The sequence below is a fragment of the Sander vitreus genome, chromosome 3 (assembly GCF_031162955.1).
Source record: "Sander vitreus isolate 19-12246 chromosome 3, sanVit1, whole genome shotgun sequence".
NCBI lineage: Eukaryota > Metazoa > Chordata > Actinopteri > Perciformes > Percidae > Sander > Sander vitreus.
The window spans coordinates 3,186,191-3,207,767 of NC_135857.1; the positions used below are offsets into that span (position 1 = coordinate 3,186,191).

General features: G+C 39.3%; 1 protein-coding gene across 3 annotated transcripts in view; it reads left to right on the top strand.

Annotated features, from left to right (window-relative positions):
* The window catches only part of LOC144515148 (SR-related and CTD-associated factor 4-like), a 33,812-nt gene extending 12,337 nt beyond the window's left edge, over positions 1–21,475 (top strand). Inside the window, exons 13-18 of one of the 3 annotated variants that reach the window (XM_078245733.1) lie at positions 380–480; positions 586–699; positions 2,583–2,739; positions 2,839–2,933; positions 20,011–20,149; positions 20,417–21,475. In XM_078245733.1, coding sequence (XP_078101859.1) covers positions 380–480; positions 586–699; positions 2,583–2,739; positions 2,839–2,933; positions 20,011–20,149; positions 20,417–20,850 — 1,040 coding nt within the window. In that variant the 3' untranslated portion in view covers positions 20,851–21,475. The remainder of the gene's footprint in view (positions 1–379; positions 481–585; positions 700–2,582; positions 2,740–2,838; positions 2,934–20,010; positions 20,150–20,416) is intronic. The other 2 variants (XM_078245734.1, XM_078245735.1) reach the window with 2 other exon arrangements.
* The last annotated feature ends 102 nt before the right edge of the window (positions 21,476–21,577 follow it).

The window sequence follows — 21,577 nt, forward strand, 5'->3', positions numbered from 1 at the left end:
AGAAAAGTGCAGGCATTTAAGTGGCACTGAAATGAGGCACCGAAATCTGCGTTGCTATTTGGTCCGGTAGATGCCGATCGTTAAGGCACCGGTGCCGTATTAGCACCGGGTTTGCCAACAGGGGCAACCAAATTTGTCATGTATTCTCATTTCCCAGGAATACTGGGTAACCATTACCTTGACTTCCTGTGCAACCAGATTTGTTAACCATTTCATACTTTCAGGTTGCCTCGGTAATCTGAGTAGTAACCATTACAGCGCAGCCATAAATTCAAAGTCAACTCTATCCATAATAACACATACCAGTAAAATAAAAAAAACAGAGTATCTAGGTTTTAACTTAAATCTCTTGCAGGTACTTATCTTATTTTGCTTTTAGTTTGCAGCACTACACTTTGGGTTGGACAACTAGACAAAAAAACTCAGCAGTCTGATGTGATGTCCCTTTTGGAAGAGTTTGGCCAGATTGAGTCCATCAATGTAAGTATGGCCTATTTATGTCAAAGATACTTTTGATTCCCTTTGATCTTCAGATAATGTTATCAAGTATTTTGCACTACTACCTTTTTCTTTCTCTATGTCCAGATGATTCCTCCGAGGGGTTGTGCCTACATTGTTATGGTTCACAGACAAGATGCTAATACAGCCTTGAACAAACTCAGTAGGGGGTCATACAAAGTCAATCAGAAACCTGTTAAGGTACATATATATATATATATCCACAGATTGCTTTTATTTTCAGTTTTATATTGGTTCTGTGTAGGGATGCCCTGATAGATCGACCGCCGATCATTATCGGCCGATATTTACTAAAAATGCGTGATCGGGGGATCTGCATTAATATCTTCTAACCGCCCGATAAGCTACAGTACTACACACATATAGTTAAACACTCTGCCGAGAGCAACAACTGCGTGCCTGTGCCCGATTGCCCGTTCATGTGAAGTGAATTCCTCCCCGCGGCAGTCTCCCATCCACCTTATTGGCCAGGAGATGCATGTGGTTTCTCAGGCTCGCGCACCCTGCTACAAACAAAACATAGGTGAAGGGTCGCCACCCAGCTGAGAACGACGAGTTTAAAGGCCATGTTGCAGGTTAACCACCACTGTTGCTTAATGGGTACATAAAGCACTCAAGATATGTATATCATTTTAAAAATGTCTCCAAATGGTGTTAAAGGCCATCGTCGTCTTTTTTGGTATTAGCTATGAGTTTTTAAACGCAATTCGGTGATGACGGAACTTTGGGGAGACGTGGAGGAGACTAGCCTCAGCCTGGTGCTAGAACTATGGCGACCCACTGGGATGAGGAAGAGGTGGCAAGAACCACTAATAACATGTATGATGGCCCGCAGCTGTATAATTTCGAACCTGTCGGCGGTGAGAGGGCGAATGAGGACTTGTTGGAGGAGAATGAGTGGAGAGTTGAAGTGTCCTGGTGAGTTGCTATCATTTAGCAACGCAGCAACGAGCGCTGGAGCTAGTCTACGAACAGCAGTGCATACAATAATACAACAATAATTTTTTTACCGTCGGTGAATAGCACAGAGTGAAAGTCAACGTTTTCTTTATATCTAGTGACATTGATCGTGTCGTTAGTTCAGATAAGTATTTAGATCTAGAAATAGAAGGCATCATGCTAGCTATGGGCTAATTTGCCAGTCCCACCTGTGAAATTCCCCCCCCCCCAAGATAATACCTAATTAAATCTTTCCCCCAACGTTGTAAACACATTTCCGATTAGATATCTCACGTTTTGATGGTAGCCTACTAGCTCCAGTAACAACATATTTGCCTAGTGTTTATTTCTAAGCGTTTACCTCTTCCTCCGGTGAAAATGTGTTGCTGTGTTTGGCAGGTGCTTGTGTGGGTGGTGCCGTCCCATGCAAACTGAGGTGGAGAGCTTGTGCTGTAGGGAAGTGAGTGCGTTTTGGTCACTGGTCAAGGAACTCACCCCGCGACCAGCATATGTTTCATGCCTCACTCAGCATCCAGGATTTGAGGCATGCTGCCTGAATCCGTTTGTGCTGAAGATAGCATACACACATTTCTATAATCTGCGCTATCTACTGCTGATCACTCTTTTACTCGTCTCTCGTTACTCTCTCTCTCGTCACTCTCAAGCGGGCTTTGGTCTGTCGTCTCCTCAAGGTGACGTAATGCAATGCATTGTGGGGGAAAGGAGAATCATTGCAAACCGCTGTAAAATAGTACCTACTTTTTCGTATTCTATTCCGTTTTGTGATACCCAACAACACAAAATACAATGGATAACAGTTTAAATGTTTATTACCAACAAGCAAATTGCGCAAATTTGTTGGAAAATTAACCCTGCAACACGGACTTTAAGCTCAAAGCAGAGAGTGAGGGGAAAAAAATGTGGCACCCAAACGGCAGATAGTAAGACAACTCAACAAAACAACACAAAAATGATCACCACCGGCCCTCTATCGGCAGATATTGCTCATTGATGATCGACAATTGGTAGCTGAGGCTAAAAACGTGATCGGGGCATCTCTAGTTCTGTGATTTGTTTTAGTTGTGATTGTTAACTTGATCATAGCTAATGTCATTCTTGCCTAGATTGCTTGGGCTTTGAACAAAGGTATAAAATCAGCGCACAAAAAGTTCTGGGATGTGGAGCGAGGAGTTACCTACATCCCCTGGAGCAAAGTCAAAGTGGAGGAGTTGGAGAGCTATCGGGAAGGGGGTATACTGGACGCAGAGACACTAAATCCAGGTAAACAATGACCTATTTCATAAGCATGGCCAAGATTCACTTGCTGCAGGCTGTGAGAAATGGTTTTCCTTACATTATTTTATTTTCCATTGTGCACAGAGTGGAATCATGGCAAGGACCTTAATAAGCAGGCAGCTGTAAATGGAGCGCTGGAAAGTGTACCAGCAGATGGAACCGTCACTGCTCACATTCAGGTAATGCTCATGCAGTCTTTAAACACCTTCCTTTTGATATTACAAGTGTTGATATTTTATTGGTATAATGGCCTTGGTGTTGGAGGCTTACTTCACAATCTTTCTTGTGGAGGGAAAATAAATGTGTTGCATATGAGTATAGGAGCTTATCTGAACCACCCTCTCATCTTATCTTAAACAAAAATCAAGTCTCTGAAGGTTTAAATTAAAAAAAAAAAAGTTACCTAAGAGAATGACAAAATCTTCTAAATCGAATTGAAAATATTGTGATAGTTCCATACAGTACAATGTTAAAAATACTGCATCTAAAGACCCCCCCCCCCCTCCCATTCAGTGAGAAATACTCATGAAAGTCACTGGACTTGTACCACGGGCCAGGAAAAATAACCTGTCCTAATCGGCTGAAAATTGTATATTTAAATTGTGTACTGGGACAGGTAATACCTCGTTGAGTAAAATCAGTGTTATTCTGGAAATTGGTGCTCAGCCTCAGTTAGTCCATAAGTAATCATCGTCACATTACTGATGTCTCTGCCATGTTATTGGCAGAGCTGCAATGATTAGTAGATTAATCGTAAAATAAGTAATTCTTTATGCAAAAATTACAGAAAATGCTGTTTTCAGCCTCTTAAATATGGAGGTTTTTTTTTGCTTTTCTCTGTTTTATATAATTTTAATTTATTATAATATTAAACTGAATATCTTTAGTCAATGACTACTTTTTTCTGATGTTTTATAGACTAAACGATTAATCAAGAAAATGATTGGCAAATTAAACGATAATGAATTTATTTTTAGTTACAGCCCTAGTTATTGGTGAAATTCACTAATGGTTAAACTAAATGACATTTCAAACAAAGATCCTGCCAAAATAGAGGTTAAAAATGGATGATTTCAGCGCACCCACTGGCTTGGTCAGTACTGATTGCATCTACTTTTTAAATGAGTGATTTACACTATCTGGTCTAGTTTACACTAGACTAAGATTAAATAGGCTGTTGATCTCGGGGCAAAAACAAATGTCACTAGTGACAGCTGACAGCAGACTTGGTGTCAAAAAGGGATGCAAATGTACCTGTTGGCCAGTATTTGGGTTTGTGTGTATGTTTGTGGGCTTGTGAGCTCCGTGTGTCACATCTTCACAACTGAAGTATTACTGTGGTTGACAAATGCTTTGGATGAAACATATACATATGCAATATTACTTGAAAAGCCACACAACTGTAAATTGTTACAGTTATTAAAGTAAATTGTTTGTGTGGAAGTTAATTATTTGTCATACATTGAATGCTGATGAAGCGGAAATATCAAGAAACTTACTTTATTATATAAATTGGATAGATTCAGCCAATATGGAGGATATATTTATTTATAATTCAAATTGAAAGTCCAAAGAGAAAACAAAGCGAGATCAAATTTGAAAATATTATTATTTTACTACGCTACTAGAAAAAATCGTAAATCGAAAATGGTAAAAAGTTTCCAGTTGTTGGCTGCTGCTACTACAGCAAACTCCCGGTCTAGATTCTAGAATCAATTGCTTTTTTTACAATTTTCGTCTGCTATTTCACCACTAAATTCACTTCTGAGACTTTTTTATGCGAGAAATTAACTGTGTAGAGTTTGAATATGGGCAGTTTTACAAGAATTGATGGCCAATTGCAAATTTGCTCCGATGTTGTCGGACTCGAAGCTCCAATCTGACGTGACAGCCAGCTGGTGGCGGCCGGGGTCGCTTCCCTGCCGGCCGGCCAGTGATGCTCACAGACCCCGCTGTCAGCTGGAAGTCTCTCAATAGAATCATGGACAAGTTTATTTCCTGAAATATGGCTCGTTTTCCGTTTTGAACACATTGTCATCAATATTAACAAGGTTTAAAATTACCCATTTTTCAAATTTGGATATCATTTTAAAATCGGAAATCAAATGAATGAAAAAGTACACGGGCCGAATTACAGTAATTACATGAAAACTTCACTGTTGTTGCATGAAATGTTGTTCATGTTTAGCCTACATTATCAGTTTCTATCATCTAATGTGAAACAAGAGGCCAAGCCAGCCTGGTAGCGAAGCTGCAGCCAGATGCTCCTCAACTGTGCTCCCCAGCAGTCAGCTCCCCTTGCTCTCCATAAGGTGCCTCTGCACCCCTTTCGTTTCAGACTCTCCCACCAGCCTTTGGGACACACCTCCGCTTTTGACATTTGTCAGTGGAAAATCCAAATGTTAAATCGAAATGGAAAAGCCAAATGTTAAATCAAAATGGAAAAGCTAAATGTTAAATCCAAATGGAAAATCCAAATGTTAAATCCAAATGGAAAAGCCAAATGTTAAATCCAAATGGAAAATCCAAATCTTAAATCCAAATGGAAAAGCCAAATGTTAAATCCAAATGGAAAAGCCAAATTCAGTTATGGCATGATTTTTCCTAGTAGCGTAGTAAAATAATAATATTTTTAAGTTGATCTTGCCTTGCCTTCTTTTGGACTTTAAATTTGAATTATGAATACATTTATCCTCCATACAGCCAATTGCAGATAGCAGATGTATTAATTCTTTGAGCCAACCCAACAGGGAAACAGACAAAAACTTGACATGCGAAAGTTTAGACAGCCGAAATGGTTACATGTTACAAGTTACTGCTGAAGTCCTTAAAAAAAAGAAATCTCAAAGTGTGTGTGCAACAGACATGGGATAAGATTATTGAGTATTATGGAGTGCTGAATTAAACTTTTATGAGAGACATTTTCAAGTTTCTGTCTTAAATGAATATCAGATTATTTACTCTATCAGAGGGGTTGTCAGCATGTCACTCAGGTCTTTGTTTGATTATGAGGGTTGTTTCAGAGTCACCAAATAAGCAGACAGATAAGCTCCTCTGCTGATAGGCATTAAATCCAGCAATGCTTTTTCATGCGTTTCTCCTTTTTCTTTGCGATATATTTGCATCTACACTCAGTAACCTTGTACTGTGCAGTATAACGTATTCAAATAAAGTGGGAATATCAAAAAACTTTAATTACTGTGGTATGTGTAGAGGGAAGCATTTATGTGATCCTTTCTCTCTTTTTAGTATCTGAGCTCTATTATACAGAATGTCTGGGTTTGGCAGAGTTATCAGTTATTGTGTATAGAATGTTTTATTTTCATATCTAATTACAAGTTTTCCCCCCCTTATCAATCCACCAGTGGTTGAATGACCCAAACATATATTTCAATGGTTAAATAGAATCAGCTTCTTGTTGTTTGTGTTTTGGTTGCAATATGTGTGAACCCTAAACACATGGATATAAAAACTGATATTGAGCTTGCAATAACTCAAAGCACAAATGTGACAGTTCAGGTGATTACCAAATATGAAGTCCAAATCTTAGTTTTAATTAGCAGTTTTGTTAAAATTTTAAAGCAAGTAAAAATGTCCTCATGACCACAAGCTGAATAAAATAAATGGTTAACACACTAGGTTTTAAAAAAAAAATCACCATCCAGCTGGACTGTCTGCAACCTGCCATATTTCGCTGTAAAGAGAGGTTGCTCACATGCCTTTCGGTCGAGAGTATCTGACTGTTGGCTGCTGGCGGGACTTAAAGACCCGATTGGGAGGAAGTGTCCCAGTGGGAGACAAGGTAAGCCGACAGCATCGTTAGCCATTCGTGTGTGATTTAAGTGTTGCGCCAAACCGCTTCATGAAAACTGAACAGAAGAAATTATTTTTGAATTTGTTAAGATTTGTTGTTTTTTTTCGGCAAGGGAATGTTGCCTAACAAAACGAGGCCTGAGCCGTTCGTCATGACTCGGTGTCCATGTACTGCAGTACATACAGCAGGTTTCAGTTATCTATGCTTTTCTTTTTACTGGACGAGTTTGAGTGTGTGCTATTGATGAAATTATTAGGGAAAAACTTCACAATCCTTAACAAAACCACCTAAACCACTCTTGTATCATAGTCTTAGAACGAATGCTATCCTGATTTCTACGATCCTGATTTGGGTAATTTATTACTGAATTAACCATGCTTGCTTCTGACTCAATTGTTAGGCTGTCAGTATTTCTTTGTCATCCCTTAAAAGATCAGTAAAAACAAATTGGCTCTAGTTTAGTTATCAATGTATAATATGCTGACATTGTTTTTTACAACAGCCAACCTACCATGACTGAAGTTTATAGAGACATTTGTTTGACTTGTTTATATTGAGGTTTAAACTTTTTCAATAAAGTATAGTAAAATATAAAGACCAAGTGTAAAAAAAAATAATAATACTGCCCTAGTGCTAATTTTGAAGATCATTTTCTAAAGAGGTAGTACTTTGTGTGCCCCAAACTGAGGACATTTGTCTTTGTACCCAAGACAACCGAACACAAATTAGTCTGCTATATAATTGTTTGTGGGTTAGAAGTTTATATAATATTTCATGGAGCTGCTAGATTGAACATTTTAAAATCAGCACCTGAAATTGTTTTTAGCTTTTTTTGCTCTAATGAAGTAAACTGAAAAGGGATGTGTCAAAATGTCTGCCTGCTCAATCATGATGTTACACAAAAAAGATGTATTGCATTTCGGGCTAAACTTGTGAAAGATGCATGAGTTGATCCTTGTTATTCTTACTGTTTTGATTTCATTTATAGTGCCAGATCAGTGAGCAGAGATACTTTATACTTTGACACCTTCCCAAACCGCTTAGTTTGCTCCTCATTGAGCAGCATACCGTCCAAGGGACTTGGATTTAATTTATTTTCTGGGTCAAAACATTTTTGCTTTGTAAACTCACGCAGTCCTCTACTCTACTTTGAGTTTTAGACCTTAGGCAAAAGTGCAGTTCATAGTTGTCAGGCCACATGCATGTTGTGTCATTTGCCACAAATGTCTGCAAATAATAACATGCAACATGACCAGTAGACTGCACACTTTGCCTTCATGTTTACCCTCCTAGCTATTTAATGGTCACTTCATAGAAATAATATAAAATGGACATTGAAGCAAAAGATCAATGAGTAAAGATTCATCTCGACAAAGCACTTTTGCTGTTTGAAAACCATTTGAAATATATTTTTTCTTCTGTATGTGTAGTCCAGTGAAATTTCGTCAGCTCACCTTTAAGCCTACCATAAACTAGAAGACTTTGAAAAAAATATCTGTAACCCTTTCACATCTAAAGACGATGTGTCATAAGTCACATAGTTTTTAGTTAGACTATAAGATTTTGCAAAGACTGGGAATCTTGCAGGGTCACTGATTGCAAGACTACAACTAGAATCATTTTGAGATAATTTCCCATCCTGCTCCTGGGGGAAATTTACAAGAAGAAAAACTGAACAACAGAGCAGAAACAAGCAACTTTTGGCCACAGCTGCCCTTGTGTCTGCAGTGGTTTGTTCTGAAAACCAGCCAAAAAGAGAAGACCCCGCAGAATGTGGACATGACCCTGGTTGGTTTCCACTCTATCGTTGTACAAATAGAGGGCACATCAAAGAGGCACTCTTGTTCACTCCACAATTCCACCGGTTTCCCCGGGGTCCCCATCATGTTTACTGTCAACCCGGTTTGCTGCATTCTGTTTGGTGCTGGAGAGAGCGCACCTATTGGTTGTTTACAATGTTCACGTCATTGAACTTCCCTATTTGCATGAGGCAAGACTGACAACTCATGATAATATTAAACATGTTTGATATTGTTGGAATATCTGGATGAGAGACAAGGGATGGATCGGATTTTGTATAAGGGACTTAGTGTACCTACTGTAAATGGCAGGCCGCATGCCCCCACTTTGGAGAAGCAGGCAGGAGTACCTAAGCTGTTGATGGGGGCAGCAGCAAAATGTATTTTAGCCACCTAAAAAAAACTTGGTGTTTTTAAAGGGTTAGTTCGGTCACACAATAACACAAACTAACTAACCGAGGCAGCGGTATTCTAGGTGATATTGATTTGTTTTTAGGTGGGCCTTTTTTGAGTTTTATGACCACCTAACGATCGAGATCATGGGAGCACACCATAACTCATGATTTGATTCCAATATTGAAAATTCAACGTGACATCATGACTTTGCGTAAACATACACACCACTTTCCTAAAGCCAAGAGGCGTGTTATCTGTACGCATTTTCAGCTGTCCGTGTGTATTTCCACGTTGTATACAGCTGACTAGAGTCTGCAACATCTTTCTAAAGCCACGTGGCGTGTGGGGGTTGGGTTGAAAAGAAGAAACGGTTGGGATCAGGAAAAGAACAGGTTTGGGTTTCGGAAAAGCACAAACGTGGAAAGGAAACATCTCACACGAGGGACACAAAGGAAACGCCACACGCGGGACGCGATCTCCGCTCTCCTGGGTGAGTCCTGTGTTTTACCCATCCGTCACCCCAACCAACCTCCTTACGCAGATTTTTGGCCTTTCATACGGCGTCAATTCACGCAATCGCAAGGTAATGTAAGTCAATGGAGGCTAGACGGTGTTGATAAACACTCAAAATAGCGAGTATGCGTCTTTATAACACAAATCATGGCATACAGGTGCTGGTCATATAATTAGAATATCATGAAAAAGTTGATTTATTTCAGTAATTCCATTCAAAAAGTGAAACTTGTATAATGTATACATTCATTCCACACAGACTGATATATTTCAAGTGTTTATTTCTTTTAATTTTGATGATTAGAACTGACAACTAATGAAAACCCCAAATTCAGTATCTCAGAAAATTAGAATATTGTGAAAAGGTTGAATATTGAAGACACCTGGTGCCACACTCTAATCAGCTAATTAACTCAAAACACCTGCAGAGGCCTTTAAATGGTCCCTCAGTCTAGTTCTGTAGGCTACACAATCATGGGGAAGACTGCTGACTTGACAGCTGTCCCTAAGACGACCACTGACACCTTGCACAAGGAGGGCAAGACACAAAAGGTCATTGCTAAAGAGGCTGGCTGTTCACAGAGCTCTGTGTCCAAGCACATTAATAGAGAGGTGAAGGGAAGGAAAAGATGTGGTAGAAATAAAGTGTACAAGCAATAGGGATAACCGCACCCTGGAGAGGATTGTGAAACAAACCCATTCAAAAATGTGGGGGAGATAAACAAAGAGTGGACTGTAGCTGGAGTCAGTGCTTCAAGAACCACCACGCACAGACGTAAGCAAGACATGGGTTTCAGCTGTCGCATTCCTTGTGTCAAGCCACTCTTGAACAAGACACAGCGTCAGAAGTGTCTCGCCTGGGCTAAAGACTAAAAGGACTGGACTGCTGCTGAGTGGTCCAACGTTATGTTCTCTGATGAAAGTACATTTAGCATTTCCTTTGGAAATCAAGGTCCCAGAGTCTGGAGGAAGAGAGGAGAGGCACAGAATCCACGTTGCTTGAAGTCCAGTGTAAAGTCTCCACAGTCAGTGATGGTTTGGGGTGCCATGTCATCTGCTGGTGTTGGTCCACTGTGTTTTCTGAGCTCCAGGGTCAATGCAGCCGTCTACCAGGAAGTTTTAGAGCACTTCATGCTTCCTGCTGCTGACCAACTTTATGGAGATGCAGATTTCATTTTCCAACAGGACTTGGCACCTGCACACGGTGCCAAAGCTACCAGTACCTGGTTTAAGGACCATGGTAGCCCTGTTTATAGAACCCCGTATAGAAAATCTATGGGGTAATGTGAAGAGGAAGATGCGATACGCCAGACCCAACAATGCAGAAGAGCTGAAGGCCACTATCAGAGCAACCTGGGCTCTCCTAACACCTGAGCAGTGCCACAGACTGATCCACTCCAGGCCGCGCCGCATTGCTGCAGTAATTCAGGCAAAAGGAGCCCCAACTAAGTATTGAGTGCTGTACATGCTCATACTTTTCATGTTCATACATTTCAGTTGGCCAACATTTCTAAAAATCCTTTTTTGTATTGGTCTTAAGTAATATTCTAATTTTTGGAGATACTGAATTTGGGGTTTTCATTAGTTGTCAGTTATAATCATCAAAATTAAAAGAAATAAACACTTGAAATATATCACTGTGTGGAATGAATGTATACATTATACAAGTTTCACTTTTTGAATGGAATTACTGAAATAAATCAACTTTTTCATGATATTCTAATTATATGACCAGCACCTGTATGAATTGGCGTGTCATACATACGCCACTTCATGAGATCAGTCTGGAAAATTTGTCTGCAACCGTAAAATCGCTTGGAAAAATTGTTAGTCTAAGGCCGGCATTAGGGAGTGCCACTTAAAGGTGGATGAGATGCTTGGTTATGCTAGTGTATGTGTGTAGTTTTTTTTTTTTCTACCGGCAAAGAGCTGCCATATTTCTGTCCAATTATTACTTATGACAGCCTTTTTCCTTTGGGAAACAGAAAATGTGAAATTCAAAATTATTTGTAGTTGTGTCGTTTAAAGCCTTCCTGTTTTTCCAATTGTCCCTCTGATTCTGTGCATTATGGGATTTTACAGAAATCTGCATTTGTCAACCTTCTAAATCTTGAGCGGTACCCCTTTTATTTTTTGTCCAATCACTACAAAAGGTTCTATGGCAGGCATCCTACATACCCACATGACCATCGGAATGTCTTGATTTTATTAAAGGTAATACACAGGTTTGAATTCTTTGGATTTAAGACATGGCTTTCTTAGCTCATACCTGCATATAAATGTTAGGTCTTCTGCCTCTGGGCGCTCTCTGCCTGTGCAAGCTTGTACCTATTGCAGTATTTCTTGACCACACGTTTGGCTACTCGGATAGTAATGCAAACTGAGGAAAACCCTTACGCTGCTACTTATAACATTATCCACATCAATTGAGCTTTGAAAGCAGATAACTTTAGCTTTTTTTGTGACCGTTTGCTCAGCCTGTATTAGATGACATGCATCAAAACCCCCTATTGTTTTATGTATGTATCTACGTAATCCCACACAAATGGCATCTTGGCACATGTACCTGTCAAGACATGCTGCCGTTTCCAACATCAATGTGCGTCAACTCTCCAAAAAGCTGCAATTTGCTACCTTGACTGGCTCTTCTGTCTGTATGGCATGTTTGGTATGTGGTACAGGTGTCAAATGACACCTCAACTAACATGACGTGGCCAGTGTGTGTGTGTTGCGCTAAAAGGATGGAGTTTCACCGCAGAGAGGGAGATTAGTGGGGGAGGTGAAGTGGCACAAAAGAGGTGCATGGCTAAGCAGTGCCAGCAAAGAAATGATGCTCCTGAACATGCAGTTGAATTGAACTGTTCAGGCGATTTCTGCTCAACACAGTGGGGTTGACGGAGCTTGTGTCTCTTTTTTCACCTCTTGTACAATAGTTCCACAGTAGTTTAAAAAACAAAAGAACAGCATATATATATATATATATATATATATATATATATATATATATATATATATACACACACACACACACACACACACACACACATATACAGGTGTGACATATCAAGATGCTGATTAGAGAGCATGATTATTGCACAGGTGTGCCTTAGGCTGGCCACTCTAAAATGTGCAGTTTTACTGTATTGGTGGGTCAGTATCTGGTGTCAGGGTTATTGTGACCAGCCTAAGTCACACCTGTGCAATAATCCTGCTGTCTAATCAGCATCTTGATATGCCACACCTGTCAGGTGGATGGATTTTCTCAGCAAAGGAGAAGTGCTCATTAACACGTATTTTGACAGCTTTGTGAACAATATTTGAGAGAAATAGGCCTTTTGTGTAGAAAAAGTCTTAGATGTTTGAGTTCAGCTCATGAAAAATGGGGGCAAAAATAAGTGTTTAATAATTCTGTTCAGTGTATTTTCCCCTATTCCATATTTTCATCTCAGAAATGATTAAGATGCTTGATTTACAAAATTGTAAAAGATGTTTGAGAAGTTTTTTTCCCTGGATCCCCTACAGTGGTTCAGTTTCAGAATTGTTGCCTTTTTCACGCTGTCTAGGTTTTAGGGCCGAGCTTTGTAATGTCTTAAAATTGGTTTCCTGCCAAAAATCTTAGTCACAAGGCCAAGTCAATGCTCTCTTACCTTGCATACATTACTTAACCTCCTACGTTGTCTAGTCTCATGCCAGATGGTAAATATCACCTAGCAAACTGGCTGCGATTGTAATGTTTGAAGACGATTGAGTCTGATGTCATTTGTATGAGCTCTGTTTCATTCGAAGATCAGAAAATTTAAATTTCTTATATGTTCTCCTTACAGGCTGTTTGCATCCCTTGGTCTATGTTTGGTATCTTATTTATCAATGTTTCATGGATAAATAACTAAACAGACATAACAGGAGTTTTCCAGTACAACTATTAGCCATTGCTTCTACAGGTTACCAGGCATGTTGAAGTAAAGCGGATACAACACAAAATGTTGCCAGCCATCGGAATGAAGTGGACAAGGTAAAAAATTGAAGTTGGAAGCCAAGGATAAAAAGTTTTTACTGCACATTTAGCACACCATAAACAAGGATTTAACTACAGAGACAAACAGGGCTTATGTGCAGTTTACACAGGGAACACATTTCATGTCAACCTTCTTTCTAAAATAGTTTTAGCCTTGTGGGAACCCCTTTCAACACTTTGTTGTAGTACAAATAAAATAAATCGTAAATAAATGAGACATGAATGTGAAGTGGCCTGCAAACGAACTGTTGAAACCAGCTTGTGTCAGCATCAAACTATTAAATCATGGAGCATTGCGATCGTCTAATTATGCAGTTAAAGGACATAAACTTCCGAATGCAGCAGTAAAATAACTATAGCTCCGTCACTGCATAAATTCCTTGCATTCCTCAGGTATTTTAAAGAAAAGGGACATGTAAATCCAGAGGACGTGTAAATGGTCACTGATTTATAAACCATTCAAGTTATTAAAGAATATCAATTTGTCAGTTTTAAGGGACTGACGCTCAACTTAAACAAAATGAATATATGAAAAACATCGTCACCACTCTCGACCACATTTTTTGTAAAGAAATATCGGTTTCAAATCATTCCACTGAGATGTATGCCTAATTTTAGTTAGTTTATGTTAAACTAAAGGTATTCTAAATTATAGTAGTTACACATTGGGTTATTTTGAATGCAGGTTTTCACAAAGGTTTTGGATTTTTAACCTTCTTAAGCCTGTGCTTAGAATAGAAATGAAGTATTTGTGAATGTGAGCAAGAGACAGGAGAAGTAAAGGGAACGAGATGTGATGGTGTCATGTTTTAAAACCATGATCTGCTCTCTATTTTCTAAAAAACTTTTTATGCTTTTTAAAAAAAAGCTCCATTTTCTACATGTTGTAGACATGACATGTCTGACTCGTAGCCCTCTGGAGCATTCTCACACGCACTGAATAGGTCCAGATAGCTCAGTCATTAACATGGATTATAATGTAAACTGAGCAGTCTTCTCCTTTCAGTTGTATTCAAGTGAAGTGACATTTCAAGGAAAGAGGAAAATTCTTCACTTACATCAGACTCACATGAGGCCTCACAAAGGTGAGTGTTAAAGAAATGTTCTTTGGATGTAGGGATTCCCAGTTGTGGATGATGCTGTGGAATGGTTGGAAGGTAATGAAAGGCTCATTCATAATAAAAGGGACTTTTCTGTTTCCATGACATTTGTTTACTCATGAATAATCGAACCTATCGAGATCTAAAGGCTGGTTTATTATAGAGCTGCCTCATTACCGTCTTTTCACGTCTTCTAAGTAGCAGGTATAAACCAAGGAATTAAATTAACGAGTGAAAGCACTGAGTTGGTACCCATCATGGATGATGGGTCTTGATCAAAGATCCAATGCCCAGCTGCCTGCACGTGGGGTTTCCTAAGTGGAAATAACCTGCAGGAAAAATGGAGCAGCAGACGTCCTATTTTCTGTCATATTTGCTGCTGACGGAGTGAAACACCAGGGTAAGAGCAGACCCCTCTGTTGCTTTCGCTAGAGTTCAGACTGCATCAACGCTGTTTGACCTTTGAACGGCTTTTTCTTTGTATAAATTGTATGTAAGTACAAAGTAGTAGTTAAACGGCATGACATATTGAGCTTATGTAAAAAATGACTTATGTACTGTCATGTTTCCTCTGATTTCTTTGCTGCAGGTAGTTCAATTATATCGTTTCAAGTAGTGATTTGAAATAATTTAGTGCAAGGACTTTGTTTTTGCCATTAGATGAACAATTATGTAAAACTTTATTTGGGTCACACCCATCAAGCAAAAAAAAAAAGGAGTTTCAAAGCTGCTTTATGCGCCTTACAAAAATGAAGCCGTAGCTAAGGAAAAGGCACCCCCTCCCTCAGTGCTTCCTCCCTTCAACTGAGATTCACTTTTGTGCAAGTGGCAAACTTAAAGCCACTGTGTGTAGGATTTAAAAATGTCAAACTTTGATGACTACTAATGACACTTATCAAAATTGACATTGTAGCAGACAGAAATGTACACCTCTTGCCATCACTAATTAGCCATTTTAGCAAAGATAGACACATATCAAAATGATAAGCTGGTGATTGAGCATCGCTATATTCTGGAGTGAGTTTAACAGTCAACTAAGTAGTAAACTCCAATTTTTATTTACAATGTCCGACAGCTTTTCTTCTGGCTGCTGTTTTTTGTTGCATTCAAAAGATCTGAACAAAAAACGTATACCCTTATTACCCAATAAGATGACAAAGCTTTATCAGAACTAGTTGACTTACTGACCTGAGTAAGTGCTTTTACCTGCAGTTTTTCTGACGGCCACTAAATGGTGTTTCCAGGAAAAAAAGATTATTGAAATAACTGGGGAGTCCCCAAATTCTCTCTTGAAATATATAAGTAAGTATATTGTCTGTCTGTGCCTATTTTTTTTACTATTCACACATTTTGTGATGTGGGATAAATTACTACATCACCACTATGTTGTTAATAGCTTTTCTAATTAGTATGATGGCATACATGTTTGTTTGTAGAACAATGAACAAACCTGGTGAAGATTATTTTTTATAAGTGAAAATGCCAAACTAAGAATTTTCTAACAGTAGATATGGTGCCTTCAAATTCTGTTAAGAGTCCTAGTTTTGTGTGTGTGTGTGTGTGTGTTTTTTTTAATCACTTAAATTATTTTAATTTATACTTCAATAAATTAAAATATACCCTTTCAATTTGCAAGGTATAAAATGAGGCTGATGTGTGTACAGTACATGTATGTATAACAGGTAGGACACACCTTGCAGAGAACTGTCCTGGTTGGCTTCAGGTGCAATATTTCAGAATGGTTATCATCCTTGGACAGTTTCAGTCACCAGATTATTTTATTCTCAGAGCATTTTATATATAAAAAATAGTCAAGATGATATTGATTTCTACCAAAACGGTTCAAAAATGTTTCCTACGGTAGCTTTAATTTGTATAGTTGTTTCTGAATGTTCTGTCACATTGCCAGTGAAACCTTTCCAGAGCTATAGCGTTGTAAAAAACGTTTGATGATTAATTTGCGACTCATCTGTGCAGAGATGTCTTTTTGCTTTTCACACCCCATACATGTGATTACAATCAATTGCAACAGAAATGGGCGCTTTCCATCTTAGGAGAGTTTTTTTTTTGCCTTGCAGATGAGCAAAATCTGTTGTTGCTTCTCATTTTTGAACACATGAATCATTAGGGGGTATTTTGTGTATTGTCCTGATGTTACGCACTGGGTGGCCGCCCAGTCAGTCACATTTTGAAGGATAACAGCATATTGCATTCTATATCAGGAACAAGATTTGTAGGTGAATTTGCTCTGTAGTCCGTGTGCCTACAGCCAGCTCTGGCACCAAGGAGAGAATGTCAAGGCAGAAACTTTAGATGATCACCTGGCAGCATCTGGTAGGCTATGAGTTTTACCTTGATGTGCTTAGCGAGTCTGGCCAACAGTTATCATGCATTCATGTAAAGAAATGTGATTTGTGTTAACGATAGATTTTCGGTTGTAGGTAGAATGCATGACACATGATTTCCATCTGTGGAAAATTTAAATTGAATGAGCAATTTAAGTAAAATGCATGCATCAGTGGTCTTACATGAATGTTTAAATTGACCTAATTATACCTCTTATCAAAGTCAATTACCAGAAAGTGCAGTCATGCAGTAACTGGTACAGCACATTATAGCATTATGAATATGTTTCTTATACATTTGATTGTGTGATATGAGTTCACCGTGACTTCATTACTAACTTTAGTCATTCTGACTGACTTTGAAATCATAACAACCTTTATTTGCCAAACACTGTCAACTTGTCATAGATAATAGTATGTATTTATTATACAATGTATATGTCTAATGCTATTTCTAAACCATTTCAAACCTGAGTTTTCTGATATAGAAACATAATTTCAGGGTAGAAAATGACCGCATTGCATCATGCTTTATTCACACTTTTGATAGTGTATCCAAGTCATTCTTTGCAAGCTGTACCGTATTCTGTAAGTTCTGTAAATTTAAAGTTGCATCAGTATAAATATACAAGTACTGCTATGTCATTGATAAAATGAAGTTAGTTGGTATGCCTGTGCAATGTAGCATGTAAAATGTGTATGGCAGGTCAGTGATATCAGCTCTCATAGAGAAATAGCTTTTATCCGTTGTTAGTAAGTAAGTGCAGTTGTATTTCTATCCTTTTAAAACCTGAGATTCAAAGTGCTGTAACAAAAGATTAAAAGGTTCTTTTAACCTTTTTATCTTTTGTTAAACATTACAACGGAACAATTAGAGGTGTCACTACTCAAAATTGAGCACAATGCATCAAACACAAAAACATTCAGAAAAGAGAGAGACAAACATTATAAGAGAGTTGGCTGACCTGAGTCCCAGGGGAGACTGTTCCACAGCCTGGGTCCCAGGACAGCAAACGCACAGTCCGTTCGTGTTTTCAGTTTTGTACGAGGTACAACTAGAAGGCCATGTTCACAGGACCTGAGGGGCCTAGCAGAGGTATATGGCATTAATAGTTCAATAATATAGTCTGGAGCAAGACCTCTCAAAGCCTTACAGATGAGTAGGATGATCTTGTATTGAATGCTACATTTAATTGGAAGCCAGTGAAGAGACATCAGAAGTGGGGTGGTGTGAGAGTGATATGAGGTGTTAGTGAGGAGTCTTGCTTGCTACTGAGTTTTGGACTAATTGTAATCGGTTAACAGCTTCTTGGCTTAGGCAGGAATAAAGAGCATTACAATAGTCTCAGTGGGAGGACACAAAGGCATGAATAACCATTTCCAACTCCTGGAAGGACAGCATTGGACGTATTTTTGCAATACTCCTCAGGTGAAAGTAGCAGGGCGGAATAACTGTTGACCTGTTTGTCAAATTTCAGCTGGGAGGCAAAAGTGAGGTTTTTGGCAAAAGATTTTCTATTAGCGACCAATGAACCAAGATTATTTCATTGAAGAAGGTTTTGCGACATCCAGTTACTAATCTCTGCAAGGTACTTGTGCATAGTGGTTAAATTGGAGAGATCCTCAGGCCTAACAGATACATAGCAGGATATCTCAAAACATGTAACACTTTTTAATTAAAGGTAGTGGCAGTTTGTCTTTGTTCAAATTTATGTGCTTGTTTAGTTTCCTTTCCTAGTGAAAGACTATGTGAACTCTGTACCAGCTCAGGCACTCAAACACATCCCTGCCCAGGTATCTACCTTTACTTTGACCTTGATGCTCATTTTCAGGTTCACAATTGTATTTGGAGGTTATATCAGAAAAGGTTTACATGGTTTAATTTTCAAAAAACACCATATGTTTATTGTACTGCACGTTTCTGCAGCTCCTCTTTTCACCCTGTGTGTTGAGCTCTCTGTTTTAGCTACAGAGTGAGACATCTCACTTCTGTTCCATCTTTGTTGGGAGTCGCACATGCTCAGTATCTAGGTAAGGACTACTAGCCAGTCAGAAGCAGAGTATGAGGGCGTGCCCTGACAGTACCTAGGTAAGGACTACTAGCCAGTCAGAAGCAGAGTATGAGGGCGTGCCATGCTAGCAGCTAGGCGAGCATTATAATGTGTGTTCCAAAGTGACCACGTTTGTCTCTGAAGTAAAGGCTGGACTACAATAGAGCTGTTTGGAGCAGTTTGTGATCAGTGTCCTTTTGGGGGGGACTTTGGGCTTTTTCACTTTGTAAACTTATAACATGCACAAAAAAGATATATAACAAAGTAAAGTAAAGGGAAAAGCCAAAAAGCATAATATGAGCACTTTAAAGCAAAGCCATTGTATTGGCTGTAACTCTGAAACTTTTTCAAATCAACATTTTGGTTTTTTAGGGGTATTATAAGAAATAAGGGCATTGTTCAGTATTGTTAGGGTGGGAATTGACACCGTCTAAAAGCCATTTTGGTTAAATAATTCTCCTCAAGTGTCAGCAGTCATCAACCGCTCCACCAAGTGAAACTCAACTTTGCTGCAACAAAAAGCCTCCATAATGGCAAACATCCTCCCCTCATTGTTCTACAGAAGTTAATTTGTTCATGTCTATTCACAACTGTGTGTAGTTGTAGTGTTTACAAAATACGTAGTGTATATAATAATGGTATTTGATGCTGTGATAAACCATTGTCCTGAGCAAACGTACTTCTTATTCTGATTCTGACTGGATTTGTAAGTACTGATGCATTTAGTGACACATGCATCACCTGGTTATTCTGTATTCCAGCAATGTATTATGGGATTGACAACATTCAGCCACTTAAAAATGCATCATTGTGTCACAGTGTTGTATATACAGGGGAAACATCTGTTTGTTTTGTATTTGACTCTACTGAAAATGATTTGGGAAACTTTCAGAACTACTGGAAAAAATAAACTACTCATCAAAAGATTTTTTTCCTTCATGAAATGTGACAAAGTTAAATACACATGGGATGCAATCAACAAGTGTCTTCATGCTGTGGAATCAGAAGATGTTAGTACAGTTTTGCTTTCAGTTCACTGCTTCAAGAAAGCTTTCTTGCTCATTTTACCTCAATCTTAGTCCGGTTTGCTGGATGTACAGTGCTGGGATAAAGCCTGACGCACCGGATGTGATGTGCGTTTTTTTTTTTACCCTATCCCAGATAGGTCTGGCAAGACACCTTTAATCTGAACGAGGACGCCATTGTGTTTCTTTGTCTTCCAGGTGCCTCTGGTTCAACAGGCCGTACCCATCAGGAGTCCACCTGCTTTTCCTGGCCCCATCATGCTGTCCCCTACATCCATGCCTCCAGGAGGAGCTCCTTTCCTCCCCACAGAGTTTGGCCCTACAAAGTTGGCACCAGGTAAGACATCTTTATAGTAGAAAAGAGTGTGAATTTTTCAACCATCATCTAAAGGGGAGACGTGAGTGCTGTCATGTTGATTCAAAGTAACTTCTCTTTGGACTCAATGATAAAATGAACAGATCTGTGCTGCAGTGTTGTCACTGTTGTTGGCTTGATGTTAATTCTTTAAACATTTGCTTTCTGGTCTGTTTTTCTTTTGCGCTGCCACGATACTTAATTTACCACTAGGGGATCGATACAACCTTATCTTATCCTCTTTTGCAGCAGGAAGTGTAAAACATCCAGAAGAGTCCCCCAAGGATTCTAAAGGAGACAAAGGCACACCCTCAGATCCGGGCAGCGACAACCACCTGGGGTCTCCTGGAGCACAGGTGATGACCATGCCAGGCCCAGGAGTCATGCAGGGTCCCAGACCGGGTATGCCACCTCTGCAGCCCCCTCCCGGCATGCCGAATCCTCATCTAGCTCCATTCCTCTCGCCTCCACACATGCCACACATGCCCCCGCAAATGATGCCCCGGGGACCCATGTTCCCACCAGATAGGTTCAGAATGCCGATGCCCTTTCCTCCTCGTGGCCCTCCTTTCCATCGACATCCTTCTATGGGACCCGAGGGCATGGATGGCAGAGAAGGGAGACATTTCCGAAATGGGAGGCCAGGGTTTGGGTGCCCACCCTTCCACAGAGGGAGATGGTAGAGGTCTGCTGAGGAGAGAGGATGCTGAATCACTGTGACAAATACTAAGTAGAAAGTATCAGGACACCTGGTTCAACAAGGACTGCCGTGAACAATTGGAGGCGCATAAACCTGTGTTCAGACTTTATTTTACACCACCAGAACCTTGAATGAAAAACAAGACACGGCGTTCTGAATGTGGTCCACGCTCCTTCAAACTCACCAGAGAAGAGACTCTGCTGTAAATACTGTTTGTGCTTGTAGCTGTTTGCTATCTTTTTGTATATTTCAAGTTGTTCAGTTTATGCTTAATCTTAGTAGTTGGAGGCGAAAACAAAGGCAAAGTCTGTATTTTTTAGCTTGTTCCCTCACCAGAGTTTTTGTGTATGGAAGGATACAGTAAATATCTATAAATCATTATAATTCATACCTTTTTGGTATTTTGTTTTTAGTAAAATGCCTTTGTAACACACTAATGTTTAATTCCTCACCAGAAAAGTTGGATTTCATTTGAATCAGAAGAGTTCATGTCCGGCCAGTAGAGGGTAGAGTACACCCTGTTACCATGGCCAACCTCTGTTGTACATTAAGGTCACACCTTGTAGGATCATGTGCAGTGAATATTAAAAAGAGGTACAACCATCTGATCAGGCCGTTTTATTTGTGTCGCTCAAACTGACATTTTTAATCTCTTTCTAAACACAACATTCTTGGGGTGATAAGTAGTCCTGCATGAGAAGTTACTATCA